General features: G+C 32.7%; 3 protein-coding genes across 3 annotated transcripts; all 3 read right to left on the bottom strand.

Annotated features, from left to right (window-relative positions):
• Positions 1 to 2615: 2615 nt before the first annotated feature.
• On the bottom strand, positions 2616 to 4537 carry LOC108734999 (adult-specific cuticular protein ACP-20-like). Its single transcript, XM_025974781.1, has 3 exons — positions 4490 to 4537; positions 4007 to 4183; positions 2616 to 2908 (listed from the first exon to the last, which is right to left on the bottom strand). The coding sequence occupies exons 1-3, from the start codon at positions 4499 to 4501 to the stop codon at positions 2648 to 2650; spliced, it is 450 nt and encodes a 149-aa protein (XP_025830566.1). The 5' UTR covers positions 4502 to 4537; the 3' UTR covers positions 2616 to 2647.
• A 2476-nt stretch (positions 4538 to 7013) lies between these two features.
• On the bottom strand, positions 7014 to 10148 carry LOC112904556 (adult-specific cuticular protein ACP-20-like). The gene is made up of 3 exons (XM_025974782.1): positions 10056 to 10148; positions 8452 to 8634; positions 7014 to 7348 (listed from the first exon to the last, which is right to left on the bottom strand). Exons 1-3 carry the CDS (start codon positions 10065 to 10067, stop codon positions 7103 to 7105), a joined length of 441 nt encoding a protein of 146 aa, XP_025830567.1. The 5' UTR covers positions 10068 to 10148; the 3' UTR covers positions 7014 to 7102.
• A 3460-nt stretch (positions 10149 to 13608) lies between these two features.
• LOC112904562 (adult-specific cuticular protein ACP-20-like) lies at positions 13609 to 19509 on the bottom strand. The gene is made up of 4 exons (XM_025974802.1): positions 19486 to 19509; positions 19216 to 19428; positions 15210 to 15362; positions 13609 to 13943 (listed from the first exon to the last, which is right to left on the bottom strand). The coding sequence occupies exons 1-4, from the start codon at positions 19507 to 19509 to the stop codon at positions 13698 to 13700; spliced, it is 636 nt and encodes a 211-aa protein (XP_025830587.1). The 3' UTR covers positions 13609 to 13697.
• Positions 19510 to 19913: the final 404 nt, after the last annotated feature.

The raw sequence follows: 19913 nt of genomic DNA, 5'->3' as shown, positions 1-19913 counted from the left end.
CTTTATAGGTGTGAATTTTGTCAATTAAACACAAAATTAGCTAAAACAAGTCCTATTTGTTTCTAAGTTTAATGGTAATAACAAAATTTACAGCTCGTAAAATGAATTTAATTGGCAACCGAAAATTGCAAATTTCAACTGCCATGAAGTTTCGTTAAATATTTTTGTATTTTTGTTGTGCCTTACGAAAAATCCTTTTCATTTTAAGATTTTAATTTTAGTAGTTTCATAAAACAGTGGGAACATGTTTTTGAGGTAGTAATATTTCTTGAGATAATGTTTGAAGGAAATTTAAGAAAAAGTTTTGCAAACTGTACCGTGTGGTCTGAACATAACGTGGTAAATCTTTCAAGAAAACAAAATATTGTGCGTACAAATTTACATTTGTAGTTTGAATGTAGTTCTCAGGTTAGGGTTCCGTACGTCCGAATAAAAAATGGAACCCATTATAGCATCACTCGTGTGTCTAAATGTCCGTTTTTTATGAACTGATGCACTTTTAATGATGAATTGATCTCTTATATTCATAAAGTTTGTAGACGATCTCACGAATTGAATGCAGAAAAATGCATCTCGATTGGACTAAACAAAAATTTAAAGGCTTGGCCTATTTTTGTGATTTGTTTCTTCGATTATAGTATGTCCCATATTTGGTTATTGAAATTAAGTTAGCAGTAAATATTAGTAGATGGTGACTCGATATCGCATATGCATCTGTTAGTGTAGCCTTATTAACATTTTTGATCAAACTTTTCTTTTACGGAAATGTCTGATTAAAAAATATAAAAACTAAGTACTTAGGTATACATTTGACANAGATTGCTGATTATCTAAATGATTGTGGCATCAGGAAGCATTTTCCACTTCAGTAAGAACGCAAAGATGAATATATGCGTTTATATCTAGTAATTTTTACTGCAGAAACTTGCATTGATTCTTCTATATACAGTAATCAAGCTAAAACTAAAAATAAGCAGTATTGGATCTAATTGAAGTCATTTGTCATTCAGATTGCTGATTATCTAAATGATTGTGGCATCAGGAAGCATTTTCCACTTCAGTAAGAACGCAAAGATGAATATATGCGTTTATATCTAGTAATTTTTACTGCAGAAACTTGCATTGATTCTTCTATATACAGTAATCAAGCTAAAACTAAAAATAAGCAGTATTGGATCTAATTGAAGTCATTTGTCATTCAGATTGCTGATTATCTAAATGATTGTGGCATCAGGAAGCATTTTCCACTTCAGTAAGAACGCAAAGATGAATATATGCGTTTATATCTAGTAATTTTTACTGCAGAAACTTGCATTGATTCTTCTATATACAGTAATCAAGCTAAAACTAAAAATAAGCAGTATTGGATCTAATTGAAGTCATTTGTCATTCAGATTGCTGATTATCTAAATGATTGTGGCATCAGGAAGCATTTTCCACTTCAGTAAGAACGCAAAGATGAATATATGCGTTTATATCTAGTAATTTTTACTGCAGAAACTTGCATTGATTCTTCTATATACAGTAATCAAGCTAAAACTAAAAATAAGCAGTATTGGATCTAATTGAAGTCATTTGTCATTCAGATTGCTGATTATCTAAATGATTGTGGCATCAGGAAGCATTTTCCACTTCAGTAAGAACGCAAAGATGAATATATGCGTTTATATCTAGTAATTTTTACTGCAGAAACTTGCATTGATTCTTCTATATACAGTAATCAAGCTAAAACTAAAAATAAGCAGTATTGGATCTAATTGAAGTCATTTGTCATTCAGATTGCTGATTATCTAAATGATTGTGGCATCAGGAAGCATTTTCCACTTCAGTAAGAACGCAAAGATGAATATATGCGTTTATATCTAGTAATTTTTACTGCAGAAACTTGCATTGATTCTTCTATATACAGTAATCAAGCTAAAACTAAAAATAAGCAGTATTGGATCTAATTGAAGTCATTTGTCATTCAGATTACTGATTATCTAAATGATTGTGGCATCAGGAAGCATTTTCCACTTCAGTAAGAACGCAAAGATGAATATATGCTTTTATCTAGTAAATTTTACTGCAGAAACTTGCATTGACTCTTCTATATACTTTGGTCGTTTAGAGATATACTTAGTTTGACACGACACAATAATTAGTGATGCATTTACGAAAGTCCAAGTTATTCTTTCAGCTTTTCCTGCTTGATCACTAATTTGTATATTTAAATACTTTAACTGTTCAAAATTTAAGCATTCATTGGTTCTTTTATATAGGTATATTAATATTATACATAAAAAAAAATTATGAGTGCTGTCAGCACAGGGCAAACTAGTATTACGTAGTTAGTATCAGCAATATCTTATGCTGAAGTGTACAATGTGTTGCATACCTATTTACAAACAATTCCTTTAAATTTAATTTTTCAAACAAGTTTTAACACAAAGAAAGTGATTAAACAAATTATTCACAAAAGTGAATTTCGACCGCTCGACGTAATGGTGCTAACAGTTTCGAGCTCATAGTGACTGATAGGGGTGAAGAACTTGTTAATTTAAAAGTAAAAATAGACTCTTTATTAGTTTACAAAGCTTTGGTCAATAAATAGTAAGAATAAAGATCACAAAAATGCATTATAGCTTTATGTTATATTAGAAACTCCTTAGTAATGATGCCCGTCATCTCCATGAACTTCATGATGACTAATATGCTGAGGATGAACTGCGTGCCCTTCCCTGATAACATGGGCATTGAATCCGTTGTGCTTATCAGCAGTATATTTGACGGTACGAATGGTACCATCTGGTTCGTGTAATGAATACTCCCCTTTAACAGCGTCACCTTCACGTGTTTCGTGTTGGTGCTTGATATCTCCGGTTTTGTGATCAGCAACTCCATAATTGAAGGAATAGTGAGCTGGTGCCTAAAAGAACAGTAGTAATAGGCGAATAGGATTGGTCACCATCTAGGAGACATAAGTAGCCATAATAGTGAACTATTTGGAGAATTTTTATAAAAGCTCTGCAAAATTGGATTTTAGTACAAGTAATTGCGATATTTTTAGAAGCTCAAAAAAATCTGTTCTTAGGAGCGGTTTATAAAATAAATCATTCAAAACTTCGCCTTTTTGGACTCCCTTTCCTCCCTCGCGTTTCCTGCTACCCTCTAACATTAGATACATCCTAAAAGCTGAATGTAAAAAACAATAAGTAATTTATTCCTCGTTGATAAATTACGAACGTCGCGTTTTCTTGGGCCTTCTCCCTTTTGTCACATGTCGTCATGCTAGTCCATAGATTAGTTACCCCCCATCTTCTCCCCTCTTTTTATGAATGTAATTCATGAACGACCCCCTGGGTAAAATATTAAAGTATATGTATACATACATTAGTTTTTAGGGTTCCACGCGTCCGAATGAAAAACGGAACCCTTTTAGCATTACTCGTGTGTCTGTCTGGCCGTCTATTACAGTACAGTCAATGTACTCCGGATATAACGTAAATAAATTAATTTTGAACATGGGGGTCATTTCTGAAGGGTCAATAGGAAATTAAAAACAGTTTTGCAAACTGCACCTTGTGACATATCAACTGAAAGGGCTTCTTATGTAAAGATATCAAATATATATCTTTTATTATTTTAAAATAAATAGTTTTAAAGTCATTTAAAAAAATAGATGAATATTGACTATTCACCCCCCCTTATCATGGAAAATATTGAATTTAAAATTTTGAAAAAAATACAGAAAATAGTCCTTTACTTATAGATTGCAGGAAAATTAATAAGATGCCTATGGCTGAACATAACGAGGTAAACCTTTGAGTTTGAATGAATGGGAGAACATGTTTTTTTTTCAACTACAATGTTAAGTTGGTTCTCCACTATAGATCACTCGTGTGCCTATCTCTCCGTTTTTTTTTCCGAAATATTAATTTAAAATGATTGCCTAGTTCATGTAACTCAACTTCAACTAATGGAAAATTTATGAATTTGGGTTAGATATTTTTAAGAAGAGCCTTACAAAATAGTCTACAGCATGTTCTTCGTGATCACCTCCTGCAGTTTGAAGTGTCAGCCCTAAGTCGTGTCCACTAGAACCGTGTAGTCCATCAAAACCTTCGTGTCCTCCAACGGAGTAACCAATATCTCCTGGGTACGCCAAAGAGCTGCTAGCCATTATTGCACAAACAATGAATATCTTAAAAACAGGGAAATAAAATCATTTATTCAGGTACACACATTGTGTAATTTTCGTAATAAATTTTGTGTGTGCTTTATAACTACGTAATAAAAATATTTTCTTTTAATTTGAAATTTCTATCCGGAAACGAGGATTTTTGTGAGCAAGAATATTAAATAAAGAATTTTGCACACCGTTTGCAATGTGATAAGCAACAACTGGAAATATGTAGGTACTTAAAGAGCAATAAACTACTTTTACGCCAGAAAAACATACTTGTTACATAAAAAAATAAAAAAGAAAACGACTAATAAACCGTCTTACTTGGGTGAGCATAGTGACACGAGTTAAATATGACTTGGGCGCAGTATGTGCTTATTTTGAACTGATCAATTGTAGCTTTGCATTCATTTTTATATCATTTAAACCGGAAACATTCACTCAACGTTAAGTCGTAATTAAAAACTTGGGATTTGTAAATGCATTACGACAAAAGTTACACAGATATATCGAATTTGTTACACACGTTGTGTAATTTTTATAGACAAAGAACTTACCGAGACGTCTGGTATATGCAAGATGACCTGAATTACTTTTCATACTGTAATAGATCTAATTGAAGTCATTTGTCATTCAGATTGCTGATTATCTAAATGATTGTGGCATCAGGAAGCATTTTCCACTTCAGTAAGAACGCAAAGATGAATATATGCGTTTATATCTAGTAATTTTTACTGCAGAAACTTGCATTGATTCTTCTATATACAGTAATCAAGCTAAAACTAAAAATAAGCAGTATTGGATCTAATTGAAGTCATTTGTCATTCAGATTACTGATTATCTAAATGATTGTGGCATCAGGAAGCATTTTCCACTTCAGTAAGAACGCAAAGATGAATATATGCTTTTATCTAGTAAATTTTACTGCAGAAACTTGCATTGACTCTTCTATATACTTTGGTCGTTTAGAGATATACTTAGTTTGACACGACACAATAACAAATAAATGAAATGCGTGTGGTGTACAATCTTTATTCACTTATGTACAGTAATATTAAGGAATAAGTTATATACAAAAGGGTGTAGCGTAATAGAGAAGAAAATAGCGAAAAAGTTGATGGTTAAAGTTGAAGAATGACGGTGAGATAACTGATAGGGCGTTCTGATTTGTTCTGGACTCTCTTAATTTTGGTTTTAAGGGTTGTAAAAAATTGAGTAGGGGAACTTTCACGGAGGATTCTAGTTTGGTGTTATCCGATGGAATATCAGGAGAGTGTATGAAGGAGATGACTGTGACCAAGGTAAAAGGCGTAAAAATGTGTAAGTGGGCAGGATGTAGGAAGGGGTCACTTTCTGTACCAATTTTTAATACTTTGTTTCATGTAACAAGTCTTATCGTCTAGGTTCCTAATAATTCTTTATAAAGGCTTTTATGTTGTTAAAAATCTGTGAAAAGTAGCTGTCCTGATTCTAAATGTAAAAACGGCATTTTTTCATGACCAATATGGTAAAAGCTGAAAGCTGAAATATTTTTTTTAAATTTTTTTAACTTAACTATAAAAGACAGCGTGAGAGCGAGTGAGCATTATCAGTTATTTTGCGGAATCTTTGAACATGCATTTTGCTTTTGAATATACACAAGTAGGGTTGTTATATATGTTCAAATCAGAATCTACTAAATTTTGCAGAACAATTAGAAAAATAAATATGACTAACATAATCACCAACCAGACCCCCCACCCCATATTTTAAAAAATAAACAAAAGAAAATAGGAAGTTTAACTTCTTTTTCATTTTGAAAACTCATTTTATAATGGATTAAGGAATCTTTGTGCAAATATCAAGCTCCTTGACGTAATGGTTCGGGCTGTGTCATGATCGATATGTTAAACATTATTGGCAGTGTATTTGATAGGATGAATGGTTCCATTTAGTTCCTATAAACAATCTTTTCCTCTAACAACATCATCTCTATGTGTTTCGTGAAAATGCTTACTATCTGTAGTTTTGTGATCAGCAACTCCATAATTGAACGAGTAATGAGGTGGTACCTAAAAGAATTGAAATATACATAATTACATAATTATTAATGAATACTATCTGTACAAGATTTGCCACTTCAATGGAGTAGGTACCTATATGGTCTTGTTAAACTATCTCGTAATGTAACAACTTATTTACTGAAACTTAACGGATTAAAAGCATTTACCATTTAGATTCCTGATTATCTAAAGAATTGTGGAAAAGAATATTTGCCATTTATGGGGGACCGCAAACTCGTATATGACCTTTAGTTATATGGTAGTAGCAGTACCTTAGGGGTCATTTATTTTGATTGAATGCAAGAGGCATATTCTTGCAAATATTTTGCTGTTTATTATGAGGTAAATGTGTATTGTCAAAAAGTTATTGGTTAACGGAATTATTTGATAGTGTGTAGGTTTTCACGACCGGTGTTTAGCATTTGCAAAGTTATTCGGGATTGATTTCCATTTTACGTAAAATTTACGTTTCATCTTCAGCTTAGGAGGATTTCTTTTGTGGCGAGGTCTAAGTCGTCTTGATAATGATTAATACACTGAAGATGTTTTCCCTACCTGAAGACGAAACGTTTTTGTCCAAAATAGATAACGACACCCCAGCCATGAGTGTGTACGAAATTCATTAATGTATTTTCAACGTTAAAACAAATACCGAAGTTTTCACACTTTTCCAGCAAAAGTAATAGGAATCAGTGTAGAATAATTACTTTGGTAATAACGAATAAAAATTTTGGTTGTTGTTTCTTAATGCCCTTTATTTCTATACAATAATTATATATTTGCATACATTTACAACAATATAAAAAACAATATTTATATAATATAAACAAAAGAATAGAATCAATAAGATCAATAAAAATTTTCTATATTCGTTAATACCTACTCTTTATTTAGTTTAGTAACCGTGGTGACCATGATGCGCTATGACATGTGGATGAACTGCATGACCTTGTCTAAGTACCACAGCGTTGAAACCGTTGTGCTTATCAGCGGTGTATTTTACCGTACGTATGGTACCATCGGGTTCGTGTAAAGAGTATTCTCCTTTGACAACATCTCCATCTCGGACTTCATGTTGTTGTTTGTTATCACCAGTTTTGTGGTCAGACACGCCGTAATCAAAAGCGTAGTGTGCTGGGGCCTATAAGATTTTTTTTTCATATAAATAGATTCATAGATTTCGAAAGTCATTAATAACCTCCCCGCATTCCATCATCATCATCATTACAACGTCGTCAGTCCCAAAACTGGTTGGACATGCACCTCCACTCTTTCCTATCTTAAGCTAATCTTCGCATTTCCCCAAAAGTAAAACGACCCACATCCCTAACTATTTTCAAACAGTAATCTATTCTAGATTTACCTCTACTCCTCTTAACTCCTGTTTCTGCCTCTAATACGTCTCTAATTAGACCTTCGTGCTTGAGAAGGTGCCCTACCAACCTATCTCGCCTATTTCTTATTGACTTCCATAGAGTCCTGTTCTTTCTAATACCTCTTCATTTCTAACCTTCTCTACCCACGGTATCCTCATCATTCGCCTGGAACACGACATTTCGAACGCTTCTAACATTTTCTTTTCCTCCGCGCCTACCGTCCATGTTTTGCACCCGTACATCGTCGCGCTCCAAGCACATAGTTTCAATAATCTTTTTCGAATTTCTAAATTAACCGTTCGCGAGCATAGAAATGACTTTCCCTGCTTTTTATTACCTTACCTACCAGTATTTTTGTTTTGTTTTTATTTATTTTTATACAATAGTATTTTGCCAATACCACTTCCATTTGTTTTCTTTATACAGAATAAGATCGCGTTAAGAGCGATGCGCGCACTAATTTTCACAGTAGTACATGCGGCGTTGGAGGCGTTGTGTTCATCGATAAGAGACGTCGTAATCTTTCTGTTTTTGTTACGTAATTCATATAATTTTGTGTAAGAATAAGAAGTATATTTTTACTTTAGTCCTATGTCATATGTAACGCTATACGCACTTACACGTATTTCTCTAATATATGTATANTTTTTGTTACGTAATTCATCTAATTTGGTGTGAGAATAAGAAATATATTTTTACTTTGGACCTATTTTATTTGTAACGCTATACACACTTACGTATATTTCTCTAATATATATATATGATATATGACATATTTAGGACTTAAATAATGACATTTTAGGAAAGTATGAGATGTAGAAAGTTTTGTGTCAAATCAATCAAAAAAATTACAACCTTAGTTACTCACATGATAGTCAATTGCATGTTCTTCATATCCTCCAGAAGCATATCCTGGTGCTAGTCCTCCATGATAACCACCTAATCCTAATCCCAATCCCAATCCTAATCCATGTCCTAGGCCTCCACTCACGTAGGAAACCCCACCAGGATATGCTACACAGGCAGTAAGTGCCAGACAAGACAATAATAACTGGAAGAATAAATTCAATTGTAAATTAAAATAATTACAATACTACATTGGTTGAGGTTTTGCACAAGAAATATATGCAGTTACACTGAAGAATCTTAAGTACGTAATTGCGAACTTTATAGGTGTGAATTTTGTCAATTAAACACAAAATTAGCTAAAACAAGTCCTATTTGTTTCTAAGTTTAATGGTAATAACAAAATTTACAGCTCGTAAAATGAATTTAATTGGCAACCGAAAATTGCAAATTTCAACTGCCATGAAGTTTCGTTAAATATTTTTGTTGTGCCTTACGAAAAATCCTTTTCATTTTAAGATTTTAATTTTAGTAGTTTCATAAAACAGTGGGAACATGTTTTTGAGGTAGTAATATTTCTTGAGATAATTTTTGAACTTTCATAATAAGTAGTTTTCTTTTATAATATGTTACATGCTTCAATTAAATTAACCAGAGAGTTTGGATGCTCTTTAAAATGTTCAAGATAATAGTGTAAAAGTGATGTTCTTGACTTCTAACTATCTCAAAATTTCTTTAATGGTATTTTGAGTTTTTCCTGATAGAAAAAGTAAAAAATAAGAAGGATCTTAAAGACACTTTTAAGGTAGTGCTCCTCTTGAAGATAAATTAAGGCTGAGAAGGTTCCTCTAATTAAACTTATTGCACCCCTCTTTTATGTCGGGGGTTAGAAACGCTTCCTCCTATCATAACTTTATTATCCTAAGCAATCGAAGAGAAGCATTGTTCGGTAAGGTTAGGTTAGGATCCTTGCTCTTACTGTTCTTTACAGCAATGAGAGCCTTTTTCAAATTTGTAAAATTATGCGAAGAAATGGTTGAAAATGTTGGACTGTACAACACACTAAAATTTTAAGGAAATCGTAGATGTGTCCGCTATAGTAGGTAAACAACTACCAAAACTTAAATAATTTCAAGAACATTTAAAAACATCCCTTGGAAATAAAGAATTGGTGTTTGGTAATTATCAAATTATACATAATCATCCAGACTATGTAAACTTAAATAAAAGCTGGGAACTTTTTCTGTTCAATAACAATTTCATTTTTAGAAGTATATTAATATGTTCTTGTGATATTAACTTTTAAATTGGAAGGCCTGTTGGACAAATAAAAGAATTTTGTATTAATTTATTGTAATCGTAGATTTAATCAGTCAGGAGTGATGATGATTTGAATTATACGTACTTAAAACTACTTAAAGAGCTTTGATAAACCTAGGAGTGAAACGTTGTTCTAATTTGCGAATAAATCTAAGAATACTGACCAATTGAGAAAAGCAATTTCTGATATTAGGGTTAAAATTCTTGCTGTGTACTTTTTAAGGTTTATCATTATTGAGATATGGGAACCCGAAAAATACAAATCAATATTAGATAATATAATTGTTAAATAATAAGTCATCTTACTTGAGAAAACATGTTAATCACAGTTCGGCTGCTGTATCACAAAGAAACTGACAAGTATCGACTCCGTCAACCCTTTTTATATTGTTCACAATAACCAACAGCTGTATATGTATCATAGATAACGTTCACCAATCAATAGGTTACATATGTAGCTAATCGAAATTCATTTAACCGAAAAACTGGAGGTATATGAAAGTATGTAAATATACCATATATATATATCCATATACAATAGATATGATATGCATATTATATTAATATACCTACAAATGTAAATTGTGCAATGAAAAAATCTGGAACAATTTAGACAGGTACCTATGCCAAGCATTTCTATCTTTTTTTTTTACTAATACGCTACTGTTTACTATTCATAGGTAACTGTCTTAGATCATACGATAACAATGTACAGGTTAAACAAAGTCATTGGAAGGTACCGTTTTTGCATGATTGCAACAGTTTCGTTTTAGTTGTTGCAACAAGTTTGTTTTTATTGAACTTTTAAATTGTAACTTCCTTATCAATGTTGATAATTATACAAAGAAATTTAATCAAAATTGCTAAGATTTGAAGGACTATTGCACTTTGTAGTACTTATGTGTATAGTTGATATTTTTAGAAGACAGGTGGGTTTACTTTCATAACAGAAAGTTCATCAGTAAAAAGTGTCTGAAGGACACGTATAATTTGAATGACTGACAAATTCATTAAATGCATTTAACGAAAAAGAACTATTTCAGCGTTTACTACCGCTTTCTTCAATCGTGGTCATTGTCACATTTCATATACTCCCAAGACAAAAATTTTCAGTCTCTCAGAGTATTTCAGCGTCTCTGAGAGCGTCTCTCACAATCTTTCACAGTCTCTCAGTTATTGCCTAGGTGTTTTTATGGATCGCTCACAGTCTCTGTATGAGAGACTCGAACAATAAAATTGTTAAATCAGAGATTCGAGTCTTCACAGAGAGACTGAATGAATAAAACTGAAAAATTGAGAGACTCGAGTCTCTCGTAGAAAGACTGGGATCTCTAAAATATGTTGAACTTAGAAAATTTTAACCATGTCTATCGAGACACCACTTATTGAGAGATTCGACTTTCTCGTTCAGAGACTGGATACGAAATGAGGATCTCTCTATGAGCGACTTGAGTCTCTCGTTCAGAGACGCTAAACGGTTTTTTTAACAGTCTCTCGACAGTCTCTCTCAGCCACACCAGAGAGACTCGATGAGAGACGGAGACTCAGGTCTCGCTTTCAGAGACTGAGAGACTCAACATTTTTATCTTGGGTTTTTATTAGGATTTGTTCTTAAAAATATGCCATGGTCCAAATTCGACCAATTGACTCATTTGATTTTACTTGTAAGTAAAAATAATTGTATTAATAGGATCACTGTCGGACAAGATCTCTTCTCTCAGAACTATTTGATTAAAATTAATATGAAATAGGTATTAATGTTTACAGCTTCATAGTCCTCACTGCAATAAATAATACGAGTATTCCCACCAATTAAGATAATTGCTCCGTTCAGCCGTTAATGTTTCATTGGCTGCATTTCGATCTTCTTCATTCTTTAATGCCGTATAATGCCTAGGAATTGAGGAAGTGTCTCACTTTGCTCACGATCTGTAATATAACGTCGGTCGCAATATGAATTTCGTCGCTGTTTTAGTGGACAGTGCGTTTTCACGGATGTTGGAAAATATTGCACTGAAAAATCTGAAACAGCCAATGCCTTATAGTTACATTTACAAAATGTACTATCTTTGGGAAGCAAAGGCATTATAACAAAATTCAAACCGGGTATTTCTCATAAGAGTGGTTAGATTTGTGAATGCAACGTTAACAGTGCGTTTCTTTATTAATTATCTACATATACTTTTGAATTTAAACACCCTACGTAAGAGAAGTAGAGGTAGACCTACTTAGATTAGATTACTGTTCACAAATAGTTAAGGATGTAGGATGTTCTAGTTTAGAATAGGAAACAGTGGATGTGCATGTCTAACCAGTGTTACAATTGACAATCTTATGAACACGATAATGATGATTGTGAACTAGCCAAATCCGCCACTGATATAAGGTACTTCTAGTTGATCTAGATTGTTTCTTGATAAACTAAAGTTGTAGTTTTCTTTTATTTACAGCATATAACAAACGTTGTTCTAATACGAAAGCTGTGCAATATATTTTTCACCCTTTTAATTGTCAGAGCTGATTTTTTAGGACCCGATCTAACGATTGTTGACCCTCAGCGTTCTGTCCTTCTAGCATTTACAGAATTTTNTGTAGGAAGGGGTCACTTTCTGTACCAATTTTTAATACTTTGTTTCATGTAACAAGTCTTATCGTCTAGGTTCCTAATAATTCTTTATAAAGGCTTTTATGTTGTTAAAAATCTGTGAAAAGTAGCTGTCCTGATTCTAAATGTAAAAACGGCATTTTTTCATGACCAATATGGTAAAAGCTGAAAGCTGAAATATTTTTTTTAAATTTTTTTAACTTAACTATAAAAGACAGCGTGAGAGCGAGTGAGCATTATCAGTTATTTTGCGGAATCTTTGAACATGCATTTTGCTTTTGAATATACACAAGTAGGGTTGTTATATATGTTCAAATCAGAATCTACTAAATTTTGCAGAACAATTAGAAAAATAAATATGACTAACATAATCACCAACCAGACCCCCCACCCCATATTTTAAAAAATAAACAAAAGAAAATAGGAAGTTTAACTTCTTTTTCATTTTGAAAACTCATTTTATAATGGATTAAGGAATCTTTGTGCAAATATCAAGCTCCTTGACGTAATGGTTCGGGCTGTGTCATGATCGATATGTTAAACATTATTGGCAGTGTATTTGATAGGATGAATGGTTCCATTTAGTTCCTATAAACAATCTTTTCCTCTAACAACATCATCTCTATGTGTTTCGTGAAAATGCTTACTATCTGTAGTTTTGTGATCAGCAACTCCATAATTGAACGAGTAATGAGGTGGTACCTAAAAGAATTGAAATATACATAATTACATAATTATTAATGAATACTATCTGTACAAGATTTGCCACTTCAATGGAGTAGGTACCTATATGGTCTTGTTAAACTATCTCGTAATGTAACAACTTATTTACTGAAACTTAACGGATTAAAAGCATTTACCATTTAGATTCCTGATTATCTAAAGAATTGTGGAAAAGAATATTTGCCATTTATGGGGGACCGCAAACTCGTATATGACCTTTAGTTATATGGTAGTAGCAGTACCTTAGGGGTCATTTATTTTGATTGAATGCAAGAGGCATATTCTTGCAAATATTTTGCTGTTTATTATGAGGTAAATGTGTATTGTCAAAAAGTTATTGGTTAACGGAATTATTTGATAGTGTGTAGGTTTTCACGACCGGTGTTTAGCATTTGNTTACCAAAGTAATAGGAATCAGTGTAGAATAATTACTTTGGTAATAACGAATAAAAATTTTGGTTGTTGTTTCTTAATGCCCTTTATTTCTATACAATAATTATATATTTGCATACATTTACAACAATATAAAAAACAATATTTATATAATATAAACAAAAGAATAGAATCAATAAGATCAATAAAAATTTTCTATATTCGTTAATACCTACTCTTTATTTAGTTTAGTAACCGTGGTGACCATGATGCGCTATGACATGTGGATGAACTGCATGACCTTGTCTAAGTACCACAGCGTTGAAACCGTTGTGCTTATCAGCGGTGTATTTTACCGTACGTATGGTACCATCGGGTTCGTGTAAAGAGTATTCTCCTTTGACAACATCTCCATCTCGGACTTCATGTTGTTGTTTGTTATCACCAGTTTTGTGGTCAGACACGCCGTAATCAAAAGCGTAGTGTGCTGGGGCCTATAAGATTTTTTTTTCATATAAATAGATTCATAGATTTCGAAAGTCATTAATAACCTCCCCGCATTCCATCATCATCATCATTACAACGTCGTCAGTCCCAAAACTGGTTGGACATGCACCTCCACTCTTTCCTATCTTAAGCTAATCTTCGCATTTCCCCAAAAGTAAAACGACCCACATCCCTAACTATTTTCAAACAGTAATCTATTCTAGATTTACCTCTACTCCTCTTAACTCCTGTTTCTGCCTCTAATACGTCTCTAATTAGACCTTCGTGCTTGAGAAGGTGCCCTACCAACCTATCTCGCCTATTTCTTATTGACTTCCATAGAGTCCTGTTCTTTCTAATACCTCTTCATTTCTAACCTTCTCTACCCACGGTATCCTCATCATTCGCCTGGAACACGACATTTCGAACGCTTCTAACATTTTCTTTTCCTCCGCGCCTACCGTCCATGTTTTGCACCCGTACATCGTCGCGCTCCAAGCACATAGTTTCAATAATCTTTTTCGAATTTCTAAATTAACCGTTCGCGAGCATAGAAATGACTTTCCCTGCTTTTTATTACCTTACCTACCAGTATTTTTGTTTTGTTTTTATTTATTTTTATACAATAGTATTTTGCCAATACCACTTCCATTTGTTTTCTTTATACAGAATAAGATCGCGTTAAGAGCGATGCGCGCACTAATTTTCACAGTAGTACATGCGGCGTTGGAGGCGTTGTGTTCATCGATAAGAGACGTCGTAATCTTTCTGTTTTTGTTACGTAATTCATATAATTTTGTGTAAGAATAAGAAGTATATTTTTACTTTAGTCCTATGTCATATGTAACGCTATACGCACTTACACGTATTTCTNTTTATTTTCATACAATACTGCTTTGTCAATACCACTTCCATTTTATTTAAAGCTATCTCTAATTCCTTGCTAGATGCTAATATTGCTATATCATCTGCAAATCTAAGCATATTAATCTTTTTCCCTTGTATCTGATGTTGATCGCGTCTTAAATGTATAGATTAAAAAGTAGTGGTGACAGTGTGTATTCCTGTCTGACTCCCTTCCTAGTCATCATCCCCTTCATATATAATTTACATTGTTTTTAAAGGGAATGTTTTCTTTATACAGAGTTGTGTTCATCGATAAGAGACGTCGTATTCTTTGTGTTTTTGTTACGTAATTCATCTAATTTGGTGTGAGAATAAGAAATATATTTTTACTTTGGACCTATTTTATTTGTAACGCTATACACACTTACGTANGAAGCATATCCTGGTGCTAGTCCTCCATGATAACCACCTAATCCTAATCCCAATCCCAATCCTAATCCATGTCCTAGGCCTCCACTCACGTAGGAAACCCCACCAGGATATGCTACACAGGCAGTAAGTGCCAGACAAGACAATAATAACTGGAAGAATAAATTCAATTGTAAATTAAAATAATTACAATACTACATTGGTTGAGGTTTTGCACAAGAAATATATGCAGTTACACTGAAGAATCTTAAGTACGTAATTGCGAACTTTATAGGTGTGAATTTTGTCAATTAAACACAAAATTAGCTAAAACAAGTCCTATTTGTTTCTAAGTTTAATGGTAATAACAAAATTTACAGCTCGTAAAATGAATTTAATTGGCAACCGAAAATTGCAAATTTCAACTGCCATGAAGTTTCGTTAAATATTTTTGTTGTGCCTTACGAAAAATCCTTTTCATTTTAAGATTTTAATTTTAGTAGTTTCATAAAACAGTGGGAACATGTTTTTGAGGTAGTAATATTTCTTGAGATAATTTTTGAACTTTCATAATAAGTAGTTTTCTTTTATAATATGTTACATGCTTCAATTAAATTAACCAGAGAGTTTGGATGCTCTTTAAAATGTTCAAGATAATAGTGTAAAAGTGATGTTCTTGACTTCTAACTATCTCAAAATTTCTTTAATGGTATTTTGAGTTTTTCCTGATAGAAAAAGTAAAAAATAAGAAGGATCTTAAAGACACTTTTAAGGTAGTGCTCCTCTTGAAGATAAATTAAGGCTGAGAAGGTTCCTCTAATTAAACTTATTGCACCCCTCTTTTATGTCGGGGGTTAGAAACGCTTCCTCCTATCATAACTTTATTATCCTAAGCAATCGAAGAGAAGCATTGTTCGGTAAGGTTAGGTTAGGATCCTTGCTCTTACTGTTCTTTACAGCAATGAGAGCCTTTTTCAAATTTGTAAAATTATGCGAAGAAATGGTTGAAAATGTTGGACTGTACAACACACTAAAATTTTAAGGAAATCGTAGATGTGTCCGCTATAGTAGGTAAACAACTACCAAAACTTAAATAATTTCAAGAACATTTAAAAACATCCCTTGGAAATAAAGAATTGGTGTTTGGTAATTATCAAATTATACATAATCATCCAGACTATGTAAACTTAAATAAAAGCTGGGAACTTTTTCTGTTCAATAACAATTTCATTTTTAGAAGTATATTAATATGTTCTTGTGATATTAACTTTTAAATTGGAAGGCCTGTTGGACAAATAAAAGAATTTTGTATTAATTTATTGTAATCGTAGATTTAATCAGTCAGGAGTGATGATGATTTGAATTATACGTACTTAAAACTACTTAAAGAGCTTTGATAAACCTAGGAGTGAAACGTTGTTCTAATTTGCGAATAAATCTAAGAATACTGACCAATTGAGAAAAGCAATTTCTGATATTAGGGTTAAAATTCTTGCTGTGTACTTTTTAAGGTTTATCATTATTGAGATATGGGAACCCGAAAAATACAAATCAATATTAGATAATATAATTGTTAAATAATAAGTCATCTTACTTGAGAAAACATGTTAATCACAGTTCGGCTGCTGTATCACAAAGAAACTGACAAGTATCGACTCCGTCAACCCTTTTTATATTGTTCACAATAACCAACAGCTGTATATGTATCATAGATAACGTTCACCAATCAATAGGTTACATATGTAGCTAATCGAAATTCATTTAACCGAAAAACTGGAGGTATATGAAAGTATGTAAATATACCATATATATATATCCATATACAATAGATATGATATGCATATTATATCTATTGAAAGTATGTAAATATACCATATATATATATCCATATACAATAGATATGATATGCATATTATATTAATATACCTATCATATCTATTGAAAGTATGTAAATATACCATATATATATATCCATATACAATAGATATGATATGCATATTATATTAATATACCTACAAATGTAAATTGTGCAATGAAAAAATCTGGAACAATTTAGACAGGTACCTATGCCAAGCATTTCTATCTTTTTTTTTTACTAATACGCTACTGTTTACTATTCATAGGTAACTGTCTTAGATCATACGATAACAATGTACAGGTTAAACAAAGTCATTGGAAGGTACCGTTTTTGCATGATTGCAACAGTTTCGTTTTAGTTGTTGCAACAAGTTTGTTTTTATTGAACTTTTAAATTGTAACTTCCTTATCAATGTTGATAATTATACAAAGAAATTTAATCAAAATTGCTAAGATTTGAAGGACTATTGCACTTTGTAGTACTTATGTGTATAGTTGATATTTTTAGAAGACAGGTGGGTTTACTTTCATAACAGAAAGTTCATCAGTAAAAAGTGTCTGAAGGACACGTATAATTTGAATGACTGACAAATTCATTAAATGCATTTAACGAAAAAGAACTATTTCAGCGTTTACTACCGCTTTCTTCAATCGTGGTCATTGTCACATTTCATATACTCCCAAGACAAAAATTTTCAGTCTCTCAGAGTATTTCAGCGTCTCTGAGAGCGTCTCTCACAATCTTTCACAGTCTCAGTTATTGCCTAGGTGTTTTTATGGATCGCTCACAGTCTCTGTATGAGAGACTCGAACAATAAAATTGTTAAATCAGAGATTCGAGTCTTTCACAGAGAGACTGAATGAATAAAACTGAAAAATTGAGAGACTCGAGTCTCTCGTAGAAAGACTGGGATCTCTGAAATATGTTGAACTTAGAAAATTTTAACCATGTCTATCNCATGTCTAACCAGTGTTACAATTGACAATCTTATGAACACGATAATGATGATTGTGAACTAGCCAAATCCGCCACTGATATAAGGTACTTCTAGTTGATCTAGATTGTTTCTTGATAAACTAAAGTTGTAGTTTTCTTTTATTTACAGCATATAACAAACGTTGTTCTAATACGAAAGCTGTGCAATATATTTTTCACCCTTTTAATTGTCAGAGCTGATTTTTTAGGACCCGATCTAACGATTGTTGACCCTCAGCGTTCTGTCCTTCTAGCATTTACAGAATTTTTTTTTATATTTTGTATAGGATAAGAAAGAGTGGAGGTACGTGTCCAACCAGTCTTAGGACTGACGACCTTATGATGATGATTTCTTATTTAGAAAAAATTTAGTTTAAAAATTATTGTCACACGACATTCAGCTTAAGGAGTTCGGGTCGCTTATATACAATACGTTGATCAGTAAAATCACTTCTATTTAGAACACGTATTTTTTTAACAAAGTAAGAAAAAGCACACATCATAAAGTGTTTCAGAAAAATTTTCATTTTTATCTAAATTTTTGATTTTTTTACTATTTTTATCATTCCTCTAATAATTTTCTAATTTAAGCGTAGACCATAAGGTATTACTTCTAACGAAAAGATAACATTGAAAATATAAATATTATTTCGGATTGCAAAACAAACAAAAATCCATCTTTAATTTGAATATAATAAATTTAACCTTTGGTTCTCATGTCTTCCCCAAAATAGCTATACAATTATTTTGGGGAAGAAACAGGTTTTGCCCTTGGGTAGTTTTTTTTCTATGATTATAAATTTAATTACCAACATCCTCCCTTTTCACTTTTAGGTCTTATTTTGTCCATCTAATGTAAAATTAATCGGAATTGGTACGAGAAATTCATGCCTACAATTGAAGTTAATGTTTCATTTTCAGCCATGTAATACATTTTGTAAACCAATTTGAAAACATATTTCCTGTTATTGTTGTTTAGTTTTGTTACAATTTATTTACGTATGCCGAACTACACAAGAAGAAAAATGCTAAATTCAATTCAATACTTTATTTCTATAAAAAACAAAAATAAATAAATATACAATGAACGAATGGCGAGTATAATCATGCATGACATAGCGAACTATGGCGATAGAGAAATAGGCGAACTGTCCATTAGCTTAGTAACCGTGATGTCCATGATGGGCTATGACCTGTGGATGAACTGCATGACCTTGTCTAAGTACTACAGCGTTGAAACCGTTGTGTTTATCAGCGGTGTATTTGACGGTACGGATGGTACCGTCGGGTTCGTGCAAAGAGTATTCTCCTTTGACAACGTCTCCATCTCGGACTTCATGTTGTTGTTTGTTATCACCAGTTTTGTGGTCAGACACGCCGTAATCAAAAGCGTAGTGTGCTGGGGCCTATAAGATTTTTTTTTCATATAAATAGATTCATAGATTTCGAAAGTCATTAATAACCTCCCCGCATTCCATCATCATCATCATTACAACGTCGTCAGTCCCAAAACTGGTTGGACATGCACCTCCACTCTTTCCTATCTTAAGCTAATCTTCGCATTTCCCCAAAAGTAAAACGACCCACATCCCTAACTATTTTCAAACAGTAATCTATTCTAGATTTACCTCTACTCCTCTTAACTCCTGTTTCTGCCTCTAATATGTCTCTAATTAGACCTTCGTGCTTGAGAAGGTGCTCTACCAACCTATCTCGCCTATTTCTTATTGACTTCCATATATAGAGTCCTATTCTTTCTAATACCTCTTCATTTCTAACCTTCTTTACCCACGGTATCCTCATCATTCGCCTGTAACACCACATTTCGAACGCTTCTAACCCTTTCTTTTCCTCCGCGCCTACCGTCCATGTTTCGCACCCGTACACCGTC

Source organism: Agrilus planipennis, unplaced genomic scaffold, assembly GCF_000699045.2.
Source record: "Agrilus planipennis isolate EAB-ADULT unplaced genomic scaffold, Apla_2.0 scaffold124, whole genome shotgun sequence".
Lineage (NCBI taxonomy): Eukaryota > Metazoa > Arthropoda > Insecta > Coleoptera > Buprestidae > Agrilus > Agrilus planipennis.
This window is presented reverse-complemented; position numbering and strand designations above follow the sequence as displayed.

Bases quoted from the DNA above. Each gene is read 5' to 3' on its own strand.
- LOC108734999 (XM_025974781.1), bottom strand. The intron at 2,909-4,006 runs GTAAGGCTCTTC...CTGTTCTTTTAG, and splicing joins AACATGCTGTAGACTATTTT to GCACCAGCTCACTATTCCTT.
- LOC112904556 (XM_025974782.1), bottom strand. The intron at 7,349-8,451 runs GTGAGTAACTAA...AAAATCTTATAG, and splicing joins AACATGCAATTGACTATCAT to GCCCCAGCACACTACGCTTT.